Source organism: Jaculus jaculus, chromosome 2, assembly GCF_020740685.1.
Source record: "Jaculus jaculus isolate mJacJac1 chromosome 2, mJacJac1.mat.Y.cur, whole genome shotgun sequence".
NCBI classification, from domain to species: domain Eukaryota; kingdom Metazoa; phylum Chordata; class Mammalia; order Rodentia; family Dipodidae; genus Jaculus; species Jaculus jaculus.
The window spans coordinates 7,479,797-7,495,525 of NC_059103.1; the positions used below are offsets into that span (position 1 = coordinate 7,479,797).

The 15,729-nt window shown below is 55.2% G+C and overlaps 1 protein-coding gene across 1 annotated transcript in view; it reads left to right on the forward strand.

Annotated features, from left to right (window-relative positions):
* The window catches only part of C2H7orf50 (chromosome 2 C7orf50 homolog), a 121,780-nt gene extending 107,389 nt beyond the window's left edge, over nucleotides 1-14,391 (forward strand). The window contains exons 3-5 of the mRNA XM_045142829.1: nucleotides 11,555-11,763; nucleotides 12,670-12,751; nucleotides 13,863-14,391. Coding sequence (XP_044998764.1) covers nucleotides 11,555-11,763; nucleotides 12,670-12,751; nucleotides 13,863-14,030 — 459 coding nt within the window. The 3' untranslated portion in view covers nucleotides 14,031-14,391. The remainder of the gene's footprint in view (nucleotides 1-11,554; nucleotides 11,764-12,669; nucleotides 12,752-13,862) is intronic.
* Nucleotides 14,392-15,729: the final 1,338 nt, after the last annotated feature.

Below are 15,729 nucleotides of genomic sequence, written 5' to 3' on the forward strand. Positions count from 1 at the left end.
CACACACACACACGTTTTCTTAAAAATATTTTATTTTTCCTTATTTGAGAGAGAGAATGGGCGTGCCAGGGCTTCTAGCCACTGCAAACAAACTCCAGACGCATGCGCCCCCTTGTTCATCTGGCTAACGTGGGTCCTGGGGAATCCAACCTGGGTCCTTTGGCTTTGCAGGCAAGCACCTTAACCACTAAGCCATCTCTCCAGCCCTATATATTGTTGTTGTTGTTTTTTTTGAGGCAGGGTCTCACTCTAGCCCAGGCTGACCTGAACTTACCTGTAGTCTCAGGCTGGCCTCAACTCATGGTGATCCACCTACCTCAGCCTCCCAAGTACTGGGATTAAAGGGGTGTGCTACTATGCCTGGCCAATAAAAATATTGTTTTAATTGCTGTTCTTTAAAAAAAAAGGGGGGGGGACTGGAGGGATGGCTTAGCAGTTAAGGCGTTTGCCTGCAAAGCCAAAGGACCCAGGTTCGATTCCTCAGGACCCATGTTAGCCAGATGCACAAGGGGGCGCACGCATCTGGAGTTCTTTTGCAGTGGCTGGAGACCCTGGTGCGCCCATTCTCTCCCTCCCTCCCTCCTTCTCTGTTAAACATATAATAAAATAAATATTTTTTAAAAAGGCTTGCCAGGCATCGTGGTGCAAAAGACGAAGTTTTCAATTGTAAGCCAGCTTTGCTGTGACTAAAGCAAGTCTTTCTCAGGCTACTAAAGAGGTTGGTCAGCCAGTCACTCAGGGAGTCATCTGGGAGACACCCCACATACTGCATAGACCCAATAAGAGGCGAGCTGGGGGGTGGGGAGAGGGTGGGCATGGCAGCTGCTGAGGAAGAGCTACAAGGCTAGGGGCACCAGCACCAAAGCCGTGGCAGCAGCCAGTGGTAACAGCCCTCAGGCCTCAGGTGCCGGGACCTTTGACCTACCTGGACCTTGTCCAGTGAATCGCTTGTTCTACAAAGTCTTTTCTATCTTTAGCTTGTCTCCCTCCTTCCGCTGTCCCTTGTTGTCTCCATCACCTCTGCCCCTGTGGGCCCTGCCCTGGTCACTCCCTAGGACTCTTCCTGTTACCAGCTTAGCCTGCTGTACTAATGGAGCAAACAGGCAAGATGCTTATTCAAGAAAAGGGGCATAGCCAGGCGTGGTGGCGCACGTCTTTAATCTCAGCACCTGGGAAGCAGAGGTAGGAGGATCGCCATGAGTCCAGGGCCACCCTGAGACTACGTAGTGAATTCAGTCAGCCTGAGCTACAGCGAAACCCCACCTTGGAAAAAAAAAAAAAAAAAACAAAACAAGATTAGAGCCCTACCTGCAAAATGAAACAAGAAAAGGTAACTAGTGTTGAACTCCCACCGTGGTACCCCAGGAAGAAGAGGTGTGTCCCTCTGAGCTTTCAGCATGGACAGTAGCTAGAGCACTGCGATCTGTACCCTGAGAGGGCATCTTCTCTGTCCTGACCTTTATCAAAACTGAAAGTCGACATGGTAAGCAAGTCCTTCACAGGGTTCATTGCGTATGCCCTGGGAACAAGTAGGTACCTGGACTGGAATGCTCTTCCTCACCTAAGAAGCCTAGGAGCTCTGAAGCATGATCCTTGAAGCAGGTCCTTGGATCTGGTCAGTAGTGACACTGGATTGTTACGCACCAAAGACAGTCTCCAGTGAATTTCACCCAGAGAGCCTGATTGTGTCCTCTCCCGCTTCAGAGGAAACAGCTTGGGTTTTTGTTTGGTGCTGGGGATAGAACCCAGGGCCTTTCCCATGCTAGACAAGCACCTTACTCCAAGGCTACATCCAGCCCTGACATTTTCAGTCTTTCAGCCCCGGGTGTCCTGTTGACAGGAAGGCTGGTCTTCCTAACTATCAGTATCCACACCAGAGCTGGTTGCTATGTCTGTGTGCCACGTGCCTCCTGTGGCATGTAGCTCCTGCCAGAACCATGGTGCAGACAGAACTGGCCATCCTTGCTTCCTGACAGCCCTCACTGCTCCCTGACTCTGGATTCCGCACCTTGAGTGTTTTATGAATGGAGCCCAGCACCTGATAGCCGGCAAGCCTGGCTTTCTTCACTCAGCCTGGCTGCACCTCATGATTGTCCTCACTGCCCTTTGAGTCCTCGCTGTAGAGGGGCAAAGGGTTGAACCACCCACCAAACTGTAGGTCATTGCTCTTTGTCCTAGTTTATCACAAAATGAAATGGTGGACCCACATGGTAACTCACTTCAGTAAAGCCCGCAGAAAGATCTGTGAGATTTCCAGGCCAGTCGGAAGCATATAGTGAGGTCCACTACGGCCCTTGTCTCAAAGCTAAGCAAAAAAAAGTGCTATGAACAGTTACATCCTGGGTTTGTGTGGATGTTAAATTTTGGTTTGTTTGTTTGTTTTTTCTTGGCACGTTTGTGTGTGCGTGCAGAGGCAGAGGTTGATGTGGGGTGGCTTCGTAAATTGCGGTCCACTTTGTTCTTTGACACAGTCTGTTTCCCGCGTTCTGTGAACCTAGAGCTCTTGGATTATCCAGACCAGCTAGCTAGTCCTAGGGAAGCCCTGCCTCTGGCTCCCCAGCACTAGAACTTCAGATGAGCGTCACCGTGCCCAGCTTCTATGCAGAAGCCGGGGCTCCGAATGAGGTTCTCATGCCTGCACCAGGAGCGCTTCACCCACTGGGCCACCTTCCCAGCCCCAAGCTTTGTTCCTCGGTCACCACACTTTCTAATACTTCCTTTCCTTTTCTTTTGTGTTAGTTTTATTACAGTATCTTCCAGGGTGTCTGGGACATCCTGTTTCCCATTATGGCCAGCATTTGGCATTCTCAACGCTTTTAGGTTTTAGCCATCCTAATGTGTAGTCTCCTTGGTTTTCTGTTGGTTTTGTTTCTTTGAGGTAGGGTCTCACCCGAGCCCAGGCTGACCCGGAATTCACTACATAGTCTCGGTGGCCTCGTACTCAGGTGATCCTACCTCTCCCCCTAAATGCTGGGATTAAAGGCGGGCACCACCACGCCGGGTTTGCTCGTTCTAACTTTGAATTGCGGGGCCCCAAGCGGGAAGCACCCGGTCTTCAGCGCACGCCCCCCGCCCAAGGGGCTGCAGCCACCCGCACGCAGGCCTCGCCCGGAGCCCCGCGGTGCGCACCACGTGCCTCGGCGGGGCCACGCCCACCTCGGCGCCTAGGCCACGCCCACGAGCGGAGGGCGCAGGCGCGCTTGCGTCATCGCGCAGCCGGCTGGATCTGGTTCCAGCCGCGCCGGCGACTGGACACGCGCCGTGCACGGCCGCCGCGGCGGACCGGAGAGGGTCGGTGTCGGCTGCGGGTTGCGCCCCGGGGTCCTGACCGCCCCGCGGAGGACGCCCGCCTGCCCGGGACCGAGGTCAGTGCGCGGGCCTGGGATGGCGCGGGGGCCCCGGTCCGTCCCGTCCACTGCGCCCCGCCCCCGCCCGCAGGTCCCCGGAGGCCGCGTGACCTCCCCGTCGCCTGGGCAGCAGCCACCACCGCCTACCTCGGGGCCTCGCAGCCGGGTCCTGGCCCGCCCGCCGCCGCGTGTCCCCGAGGCGCCCTCGCGGTGCAAGCCAGTGGGCTTTCGGAACTACTTGGCCACGAGTGGCTCGTCCAATCGGCCGTGTGATCCTGCTAGATCACGGGTGCACAAAACGCAGAAATAGCTGCTTAATGAAAACTGCGCGTTAACAATAGGACCCACGTGATGACGGTCTTCCTAAGCCTTTAGCGAAGCCTGGCAATGTTCAGGCCGCTGTTGCGGGAAGCCCGTAACGTGTTGCGTTTCTCTCCTAAAGGGCAAGCGTGTTTTGCAGACCCTCGAAGGTCTTGCAGCTCAGGTGCGTTGTCTGCAGAATCCAGGGGCCGTGAGAACCCGCTAAAGTCTAGGGTGAAGGTGGAGAAGAAAGGGCTCCGCGGTGAGAGCTTTAAACACTTAGCAAGCACGTCACCGTGCCTCCCTCGAGCTGGGTAGGAGGAGCAGGTCCCCAGGCCGGCTGGCAGAGTCGAGCATCTTCCTGTGCCCTGAGAGGCCGTGGAGGCGGTCGGTCATGCATGCATCCAGTGACTCTGCACTTTGTCATGGACTTTGCAAAAGCTCTGCATTAAAATGCCAAGATCAGCACTGCCAAATTAGGAACAATTGTCAGCTAGTCTCCTGCAGGCTGTTGAGCATCTTTTCTATGTTAAATGTTGTCATAGCTCCTGTGCTTAGTATTGTGCCCCTTCCTCCTGTGCCCTGGCTGGCCTGAGGCCTGGCGGTCACATTTCCAGTTTAAAAACACTGCAGCTTCGGTTTCCTAGTTGCCATAGTTTCCACAAGTGAGAGGAAGGTACAAAAATGCATTTTAGTAGCTGGGAAGGAAACGGGCTTAGCTGCTGAGCAAACCGACTCGTTTACCTGTCTTACCACCCAGGAAGAGCTGTTACCCTTGTTCCTAAAAGCCGAAGCTGTGACATTCTGCATGGGCCACGCGACCATGTGGAGTGCTCCAGTCATGCATTCATACCACGGAAGCAGGAGAAACGGCTTTCTCTGGGCTCTGTGACACACCCAAAGGCCTGACGTCTAGTCAGAGCCCACTGGGGCAGGGGTTTTTGGACCAAGAGGTACTGCCCCATGCCTGGGAACAGCCATCTCTGGGTAGTGGGCAAAATGTAAGGCTGTAGGGAAGGGGTTTGGGCTCCTGGCCAGTGGGGGCTTAGTCAACCTCTTCAGGACTCCCAGGACTGGTGTGAGGAAGGCAGATTCCTGCCAAAACTCCAGCCTCAGCTGGAGGGGAGGGACCTAGTGTGGTCTCCAAGTCAGTGCAGGGGTCAAAATGTGCCATCTTGCCTCTTCCTGGACTGTGAATGTTCCAGTTAAACAGTCATGGCAGAATTGGCCCACTTCCTGTCCTTCCTCCTGTGCATGGGGTTCTGGATTATTGGACTAAGCAAAAAGTCTGTCCACAGCCCCCTTTGTCCACGAGGGTCTCCCTCCTTCATTGCAGACGTCCAGACAGACCTCCCACCTCCCCGCCCTTCAGGGCTCATTCCCCGCGTGCATTGCTGCCCGGAGGTGTCCTGGGTAGAACCCTGCGGGTTCTTCCTTCCCCGCAGCAGGGGCTGGTTTTGTTCATGTGCCCCAGTGCCTGGCAGCTCTGCTTTCTTCAGCCTTCCTTGGGGCTGCTCAGGTGGGAAGCCTGGTCTTCAGGGGTGAACTCACCTTCCCAGGCATCAGACCTGGGCTGCAGGCGGAAGGGCGGGTAGGACCTGTTCCTGTTCCGTCAGGCAGAGGGACAAAGGGCTGGCCTTCTGGGTCTCGCTCCTGAGCTTGGTGGGCAATAGTTCCACTTCTTCCCCTGCCACCAGCTCCCTGGCACCGCAGCCTCTGCTGCCGTCTTGGCACTTCTGTCTCTCCACGTGTCTGTGTGCTTCCACTTGACGGTGAGCGCCCAGGGGTGAGGCGGGCACGCAGTGATGCAGGCCGAGAGAGGACTGACATGATCATCTAGACAGCCGAGGAGTGAGCACCTGGGAAGCCTTAAGATGAGGGCCTCAGGTCAAGGTCACGTTTAAAATTAGATGGACTGCTGGGTGGGCGTGGTGGTGCCCACCTTTAATCCCTGTCCTCTCTTGGGAGGCAGAGATAGAATTGCTTGATTTCTAGGCCACCTTGAGGCTACATAGTGAATTCCAGGTCAGCCTGAGCTGGAGTGAGACCCTACAACCAAAAATAAAAAACTAGGTGAAGTAGATCTTTGTTTCTCTCCCCCTCCACCAAGTGACACATGGTATTTCTTCTGTCATAACTGCAGCAGTGGGCAGTGCTCAGGACAGGACCCAGGGACAAATGTCTCACTGTCCTTGCCTCTCCCGGTGAAACCTTCGGCCTGCCACTCAGTCTTTTCTGATGTGCTAAAGAAGTGCCGAACCACTGGGCTCTTAGAAACTGGCTTTAATTAGTAGTCTGTAGCCCCTGGCGTCTGTACACTCAGCTTTGTGTATTTGGAAAAGTCATTGCGAGAAAGGGTTCCTGGGGAGGGTCACCCCTTGCCACAGGACCTCCTCTGTTCGGACCACCGCTACGCTGCCACACTGGACGGGGTGGCCACTCTCCCTGTCCTCCAGGAGCTCACGTATGCCTGCCTGTGAGCGCCTCGACGACAGAGCCGGTGTCCACCCCAGCGCCGCCCGCAGACGCGCTCTCGAGGCAGCGTGTGAGGGAGACCCTGTCTGAACACGGACCTGCGTAGCACCAGGGCAGGAGGGCGCTTACATTTGTCTGCAGTAGTGGGGCAGGGCCTGGATGCTACTGGTGTCTTGGGCTAAGCGAACATTGAGGAGGGAGGGAGGAGAGCTACTCTTTTAAGGGATTTGGGGTGGTATGTGTGCTCTGTAATGGCCACAGCTGAATCTGCTGTGTATATCATTGTTGGGCACCCCGTGGCCTAGCACTCATGTCTCTACGGTATTGCCTCCCACATCACTGGCACAGGTTGGCACTGCGGCCTTGTGGGTGGCGCTGTCCCTTCAGCTCTGTGAAGAAAGAAGAGCTCCACTTGGCCTTGGGAGCTCTGGGAATGACAGCGGGTCCTTTGCCTCCAACACGGAGCTTCTGTTGATCCCCAGAGAGGGACCAGAGGCCGTGGGATTCCTGAAGCTGAGGTGCACTATAGCACCCAGCCTGGAAGCCCCCCTCAGATCCAGTGTTCATGGCAGTCAGGGGTTTGGCTAGGGCTCCTGATCACCTATCATTTTAAAATGGTTGGGGGCTGGAGAGATGGCTTAGCGTTTAAGGCACTTGCCTGCCAAGCCTAAGGACCCATGTTCGACTTTTCAGATCCCACATAAGCCAGACACAGAAGGTGACACAAGTGCCCAATGTCACACATGTGCACAGATGGTGCATGCATCTGGAGTTCATTATAGTTTCTGGAGGCCCTGTCATATTCTCTCTCCCTCTCTCTCTCTCACACACATACACAAAAGGGTCAGTCTGTTGGGTTTGCCTCAAAAAAAAAAAAAGTAGTTGAAGGGGAGCAGCTGGAGAGATGGAGATGGCTAAGGCGCTTGTCTGCAAAGCCTAAGGACCTGGGTTTCATTCCACAGTACCCACTAGATGCCGTAGGTGGTGTATGTGTCTGGAGTTCATTTGTAGTGGTGGATGCTCTAGGACACCCATTCTTGTCTGCCTCTTTTTCTCAAATAAATAAATATATATATATATATACGTATATTTTTGTTTGTTTGTTTGTTCTTTCTTTTTCAAGGTACGATCTCACTCTAGCCCAGGTTGACCTGGAATTCACTCTGTACTCTCAGGGTGGCCTCAAACTCACTGCAATCCTCCTACCTCTGCCTCCTGAGTGCTGGGATTAAAGGCATGCGTCACCACGCCCAGCTAGCTTCAAATAAAAAATAATTTTTTAGTATATATACTATATATAGGGCTAGAGAGATGGCTTTGCAGTTAAGGCGCTTGCCTGAGAAGCCTAAGGACCCACATAAACCAGATGCACAAGGTGGTGCGTGCATCTGGAGTTCATGTGTAGTGGCTACAGGCCCTGGCACACCATTCTCTGTCTGCCCTCCTCCAAGTAGTAGTGCCAGGTGTGGTGGCAAGCGCTCGGGAGGCTGAGGTAGGAGGATAAGACCCTGTGGAGGGGGCCGGGGAGCAGCTGGGCTGGGGAGACGGCGCCCGTTAAGAGTGCATGCTCCTCAAGCCTGAGGGCCTCTCAGAGTGCCAGGTGCAGCTCCCAGAACCCGTGTAAAAAGATGGGCGTGGCCACTCACGTCTGCAACCACAGTCTCTGGGGAATTATGTAGACTTGCTGAAGGACAGCAGATCCAGGTTGAGGAGAAATTCCACCTCTCTTTCAAGGAGAGACAACACAAGTAAGCGGGCACCTGACTTGGACCTACATGCAAACACGCATGCACGTAGGTGCCACCCGTGTGTGCACCACACATGAAGAAAAAGGCACTTGGAGATGGTCAGTGGGCAAGGGTGCTTGCTGAAATCATGAGGGGAGCCTTGGGGCCTGAGACTACCTGAGTTACTTTCCCCAGGGCTCACAAACAGCTGGGTATGCTGGACCCCAGTCCTGCAGGGCACCGAGACTGGAGAATTGCTGGTGCTTTTGAAAACGGCTGTGTTCAGAGACTGTCAAGGAATTGCCTGGTGAGTGACAGGCATGCATATCCCACACACATGCTGCACATGGAAAAAAAAGAAACACTCCGGAGCACACCCTAATGCCGAGATCATGAAGGTGTTGGGTCGGGCTCAGGCTGAGAGGTCACTGTTTGCCTTTCCCTGGGGACACTGCTCATAGGACCAGGCACAAAAAGTGGTTTTCACAGACCAGATTCCTGGGATTAGTGTGGCCTGAAGTGGATGACCACAGCTTTTCAGCCGTGGGGCAAAAGGGTCCCCTTGAGTTGGAGGCCAGCCTTGGCTACAGACATGCACCCTGGCCCAAAAAGTTGGTTTTTTTTGGGGGGGGGGGGGTTCCGAGGTAGGGTCTCACTGTATCCCAGGCTGACCTGGAATTCACTATGTAGTGTCAGGGTGGCCTCGAACTCACAGCAATCCTCTACCTCTGCCTCCCGAGTGCTGGGATTAAAGATGTGCACCACCACGCCCAGCCTCCCAAAAAATTTAAAACACCTTTGGAGTCAGTCCAGATAACTGCCACCCCACATTTCCACAGACAGGTCAGGGCAGGGTCTTTGGCTATAGAGGGTCCAGTGGAACCCTTAGGACCTGTCCCCAGATCCAGCGTCTTAAGAGTCCCTATATCTGGGGGTTGATAAGAGCTGCCATCATCTTAGGGGCACAGACCCCCTTCCTCCTCACTTAGCCTTTTAGACCCTTCCGCTGAGCCATGCCCCAGCCCCTCGTTGGCAGTCTAGGCGAGTACTATGCTGCTAAGCCCTGTCCCCAGCCTTAGGTTGAGACAGGAGTTTGCTATGTCGCCCATTCCCTTGGTGTATCAGGGACCCCGAGAGCATCAGTGGTGACGCAGCCCACCTTCTGAGAGACCGGGCTTCCTTGGCCTCGGCGACTGAGGCTGGGAGAAGGGCGCCATCCCTGAGACAAAGCTGCCTGATTGTTCAGCCCCCCGTGAGCACCCTGTTGCAGGGTGGGAGGTTGGTGCTGTGAGTCCGTGGGGTGAGACATCCCCCTGACCTCTACTTCTGTTCGCTGTGCTTAATTCAGTTACGCGGCCATGGATAAATAACTACGAGACGGAGCTTGAACTGCACTCACCACCCCCCACACACGCTGATGGACAGAGGGAGGAAAACCACACGTGTGTGCCCTTAGGGGTTGCTGGCTCTGCCCCCCGGTGTGGCTGTGCCAGTGACTGCTGTTGACGGTGATGAGGCGCCTGCGAGGCATCCACGCAAGGACTCCCCACAGAGCAGTGTCTTCGGCACACCTCCCACCACAAATGCCTCTCAGCCCCCCAAATCAGCTTCCTGGGGATCTTGTGTGAAGTGTTGGGCTTGCGTCAAGTACATGGAACCCCACAGGACCCTGTCAAGTGAAATTAATGCAGCACAGCAGGACAGTGACAAGGTTGGGAAGTAGTTACATGAAGGGCCATGGCTAGAGACCCCCACTGTAGACTTCATACGGGATATACATGGCCTCCCTCATAGGGTCCCGTGGAAGGGTACGTCATCTTTCTCACACGGCCTCAGCCCAGGGCTGCCCTGGCCTTGGGGCACTGTGCAGGGCCCTGGCTGCCTCATCACCTCATGTCGCAGGGTTGACAGTATAACCCTCTGCGGTGTTGACATCCGGACTCTCAGAGCCTCGAAGGGCATAGTAAGCTCTGGCCTGGCACCAGTCCTAAGGCTGCAGTGGATGCTCTGCCCAGCCTTTCCCCAGACCTCTTGTGGTCCTGAGCCCAAGGCAGCAGTGTGGGGTGGGTGGATTGCAATGCCCTGTCAGACTTAAACTCTGAGCGGACTCAGAACGACTGTCCTATCCCTCTCGGGTCCTCACGGGACACAGCTGGGCCCTGGTCACCCCTGTGCCTCCACCCAGGGACATGGCAGGACAGGAGCTGTGAGCAGGCTGTGAGGGCTCCTGGCCTCCCTCAGGCATGTTGTCTTTGCTTAGAACTCGAGGAGAGCCAGGCCCACGGGAGGAAGGCAGAGAGGACACTCAGCAAGGGTGCCTGAGCTGGGGCCTGCAAGAGACATCCAGCAACAGGTCATCAACAGGGCCATGCGGTGTCCTCACACAACTCACAGCCAGGTCTTCTGTCCCTCTTTTTATGCTGCCCCTCACCTTGTGCATCTAGCCTGACGTGGGTACCGAGGAACCGAATCTGGGTCCTTTGGCTTTGCCAGAAAATGCCTTAATCTTTCCAGCCCTGTGTCTGCATTTCGGTCTCACTCAGCTTCTGGGTCTGGGCAGTGAGCACAGGCAGAGCTTTTGGAGTTGGTAGCCAGGGAGACCTGACTCCCCTAGGGCCTGGGTCCCCCCCTCAAACTTCTCCCCAGTCTGCCTGCAAGTAAGAAACCAGAGTTTACTTGTCCCTTGGGACACAGGCAGTGCCAACTGTTCGTGGGGGTACTCCCCTGGGGCCTTTGGGGGGGTGCCCTTTTATTTTAGCAGATTCAGGATGTCCTGCAGGCGGCCTGTCGGTCAAGGGGTCTCTCCTGGGAAGAGGAGGCCTTTGCTCTGTTTGTTTAGTTCAGTTGTTTTGTCCTGGGCCCGAGGGGGGGATGGCTCACTCTTCCTGGAAGGGCTCCTGACCCATTCCATTCTGCGTGCCGTGCATCAGCGTCAACACTGGTTCTGCATTTTCCAGGAAGAACAGAGTGGGCGGATGCCTGCTGGCAGCTCCTGGCTCTTAAATGGGGAGAGTGGGGGGAGGGGCTTCACTTCAGGAGGCAAGGGCTCCGTGATAGCAGAGCTCCCTTCTGTGATGTCTCCACCTAGAGGAGCCTGCAGTGGGTTCAGTCAGCCCCCAGGGTGCCCTGCCCCTGGGCACAGCCAGAAGCCAGTCCCTTGCCAGAAAGGAGCAGATGCTGGGTATGCAGGACCGCTGCCCTCTGGTGGCTGCATGTGGTAATAGCACAGGCTCCGGGGCTGGAGAGGGGGCTTAGCCGGTAAGCGCTTGCCTGTGAAACCTAAAGACTCAGGTTTGACTCCCCAGAACTCATGCAAGCCAGATGTACGTGGTGGCACATGCGTATGGAGTTCGTTTGTGGTGCCTAGAGGCCCTTGTGTGCCCATTCTTTCTCTCATAAATAAAAAATTAACTAATTTTAAAAGGGGGAGCTCCACAGGCTTTCTAGGAGCCCCTTCCACTAGTTCTTGCTCTCTAGGGTCTACAGCAGGCAAATGCAGGGCAGGACTGTGGCCATTTAACACCTGTCAGGTCCAGCCAGAATAAGCTTCCTTCTCCAGAAGCACTTTCAGCTGAAGCACGAGGGCCAGGCCAGTCCTGGGCCGTGGACACTCCGATGGTCCATGAAGGGGACAGGGACTGGCAGGGCACTGTCCTGGGGCTGTGGCCACACCCTACCCTGACAAGCCCGGTCCTCGCCTTTCAGACCTTGGCAGCCAGCAAGGTGCCTGAAGCTGTGTCCGAGCTGTCGTCAGAGGAGAGGAGAGTCCTGGAGAGAAAGCTGAAGAAGGAACGGAAGAAAGAGGAGAAGAAACGGCTGCGGGAGGCAGGCATCACTGCTGCTCAGACGGCCAAGGTCCAGACCCCACCGGCCAGGCCCTCAGCCGCCGCGCTGGCCCTGGACTACCTGCGCGGGTAAGAGCTGCCATGGGGAGGAGCGGCGCCGGCGTGGGGAGTGCTCCCTGGGCTCGAGGCGCGGTGGGCCCCTTCTCTCTCCACGGGAACAGGGCCGGGCTTGAGCCGGCCGCCTTCCGACGGTGTCAGGGCGGCCTGCCCCTGACAAGCCCGTGTCCACAGAGCTGCCGGCAGGCACGCCTGGCCTCCTCCGCTGATGGAGGTGACCTGTGGCTACTGAGTGCCAAGCCCTGCAGGTGCACCCCAAACTCTGCTGAGCAGCAAACACAGGTGCCCAGGAAGGTGGAGGACACTTCCCTGAACCACTCTGGCCAGCAGGAACAGAGCAGCTTCGTTGGAACTCGGCCTCTGGGCAGCTTTTCTGGCCCCCCCCTCCCCACCCACTTCAGCTGGATCGAAGGTTGGCCCTGCTCCAGAAAGGCAGCGAGGCCCACCCCCCCTGGGGGCACAGCTGGGCAGGCTGTGTGCCAATCATGATTGGGTTCCACCCACAGAAGTAGGGGTTAGCAGGCCTCTGCCAATGCACTTTGTAGGCTGAGGTAGCAAGAACAGGAGACATCTAAGATCAGCCTGTGCTACATGAGACTGTGTGTCAAAAAAAAAAGTCAAGAAATGTAGAATGGTAAAATCACAGAATTGGAGAGCTCAAAGAAGACGGCTCTCCGCTATCTAGTCTTTACAGTATGTCAGGACAAAGGCGCCCCGGATGGGCTGACGGGCCTCAGTGAGTGTGCTGAGGTGGCACATCTGCCGGAGCCCGGCTCCACCACCACGCTGCCCTTAGCAGCCCCTATCGCCAAGGTCCCCAGGACACCACAGCCTGTGTCTCACACGGAAAGGGGCGCCCGGTACGCACAGAACCCCCACAATCCTCCTACTCCCTGAGCTGTCCGTCTTGGTTCTCAGGTGGGCCCAGAAGCAGGACAGCTGGAGATTCCAGAAGACGAGGCAGACGTGGCTCTTGCTGAACATGTACGACAAGGACAAGGTCTGTGCGCGGCTGGCAGCTCCCTGGGGAGCGGGATCCATGCATGGTGGGTGGGCCTCCCAGGTGAGGGGCCCATACAGCCCTTGACACAAGAACAAAGTCAGGGGACATTTGCTTCCACCCACTTTTGTCAGTTGTCATGACTCTGCCACAAGCAAGTTGACTGGAGGTTTGTTCTGACCTGTCCCATGCCACCCATCTGCTGACCACACCACTGTGACCACTTGCCTTGAGATGGCCTGGAAGGTGCCCACATGATGCCTCCCAGCTACCTTTTTTAAAAAATGTGCCGTGTGTGTGTGTGTGTTTGTGTGTGTGTGTGTTTGTAGATATGCATGTATGAGCACACCAGGGTATCTTGCCACTGAATGCCTGTCTGGATTTACATGGGTGACTAAGGAATTAAACCCAGGCTGGCAAGCTTTGCAAACAAGTGCTTTTAACCACTGAGCCATCTCCCCAGCCCACCCCAGCTTCCTTTTACGTGGGCTTCAGCCCTAAGAATGTCACTGTACCTCTTAGCCCATTCCTTTTTTTTTTTTTTAATTTTTGTTGGAGAGAGAGAGGGAATGGACGCGCCAGGGCCTCCAGCCACTGCAAACGAACTCCAGACGCGTGCGCCCCCTTGTGCATCTGGCTAACGTGGGACCTGGGGAACCGAGCCTCGAACCGGGGTCCTTAGGCTTCACAGGCAAGCGCTTAACCGCTAAGCCATCTCTCCAGCCCAGCCCATTCTTTTTGTCCTAGCTCTTTGAAACATTCTATTCGTTATTGGCTTGGTGGCATTTCAGGAGGGCACAGTGAATGCCAGCCTCTTCAACACCCAGTAGTGTCTGAGATTGGGAAGGAAATGACCATAGCACAGGAGGGTCTCTTCCCCTGCGTCCCCACCTGCTATCCTTATCCGAGCAGCAGAATGGTTTCCTGAGAGCCTTTGCACACGCCTCTGACCAGAAGCCTTGGCATGAGGACACTGTGGGCTGGATGCCCCAACAGGCACGGGGTAACTCAAGTCACCTGCTGCTGTGGGCACCTTGCCTGCCTACCCACCACTCAGGGTCCCCAGAGCCTTGGTCTCCCAGGCTGTCCTGACACTTCCCTCTTCCTCCAGGTTCCTGATGAGCACTTCTCCACCCTGCTGGCCTACCTGGAGGGGCTGAAGGGCAGTGCCCGCGCGCTGACCGTGCAGAAGGCCGAAGCCCTGATGCAGGAGCTCAAGGAGGCCGACGCCCCGGGGAAGGCGCTGCGCCTCCGGCAGGTGCTGCAGCTGCTCTCGTAGCACGTGGCGAGCGCGTCCTTCGTGGGCGGCGCCAGGAGCAAGGCTTCCAGCAGCCAGGCTGAATGGAGGCTGAGAACCTTCAGGGTGGGGTCTGGTCTCCCCAAAACAGCCCCAGGATGCTGCTCTCACCCACAAGCCTCAACGTGGCTGTCAACAAGATGTCTATTTTTCTACCAGATATCTTAGAAACTGACCAGTGCTGGTCCTCCCTGCCAGCAGAGGGCTCCCCAGTGTGGCCAGGCTGCAACACACCCATCTCCCCCTCTTCACCCAGCCTGACAGTGGGGGTCCCCTCTGGGGGGCTGCTGTCAGGATCCTGAGCTTGCTCACCTGCATTTTCAATAAAGGCCAGGGAAGCAGAGCTGAGTGAGGCTCCTGCCCGGTGGTGCCCTCTGGCACATTCTTGCCTCATAGTGCTGGCATGCTTTTCCTCCGTGTGAGCCGTTGCTCACTTCCTTCCCTCACCAAATTGACATGCTTATTGAAAACAGATTAGTAAGGTTATATTCTGGACCTGAGTACCTATCTGGGCACACACACACACACACACACACCATCTTGTGCCTTTCCTGGCGAGATAGGAAGAAATGTCTGTTTACCCCGTCTACATTACAAGGGCACCAGCAGACCAGAGAGGGTTCTGTTCAAGTTGAGCTTGGAGAGCTAGTGCGTTGCTGAGGTCCTCAGAGGAATATGGACAGCGAGCGCCTGGACAGCCGCACGCTGGAGATGCCCTGGCACACCTCCTGCCGCCAGCATAGGGCTTGAACTTTCTCCGTTCTCGATCCTTTTCGCCCATGAAATGTTTACCCAACCCTGAGTATTGCAGTGTATAGGTGTGTTGAAGAGGTGTAACTAATGACAATTTACTGATATCAAAGAAATTTATTTTCAAATAATTATTTTGAATATATTTTTACCATTTATTAAAAACAAGAGCAAGTTTGCTTATTGATGAGATGGATATGCTTGCCTAACACCATCCAACCCAAAGATGTATTAATTTGATATGTGCTGAGGAGGAATGACGGAAGAAAATCAGTCTGCTTCCCATGAGACCGTAGCAGTCCTGTACAGCAGAAAACTTGGGGCTGAGAGAGGCCTTTTTCTCTTACTCTGCTCACAAAATTCATTCATTCTTTTATTTATTTATTGGCTTTTCGAGGTAGGATCTCTCTCTACTCCAGACTGACTTGGAATTCACTATGGAGTCTCAGGGTGGCCTCGAGCTCATGGTGATCCTCCTACCTCTGCCTCCCGAGTGCTGGGATTAAAGGCGTGTGCCATCACGCCCGGCTACAAAATTTATTTTTTAAAACAGGGTGCTGGAGAGACGGCTTAGCAGTTAAGGCACTTGCCTGCGAAGCCTGAGGACCAAGGTTCAATTCCCTAGCACCCACCTAAGCCAGATGCACAAGGTGGTGCACACATCTGGAGTAAGAAAGCAGTTGAGGAAGTCACCTAATGTCAAAGGCTTGCACATCCAGAAGTGCATACACCTGTTCCCGCATGTCACACACACCTGTATCTCGCCTACACCAAGAGTCGAGAGGTCTGTGGTGACGGGAAGGGGCCCTCGTGTAACCATTCCCTGATTTGATGCCAGCCCTGGTTAGTGTTCTAAAGTCATTAAGACTTGAGTCACAGCAGTGTCTGAGGGACACGGGCCAAGGCTGGGGTGCCGCTCACAGATGATGTC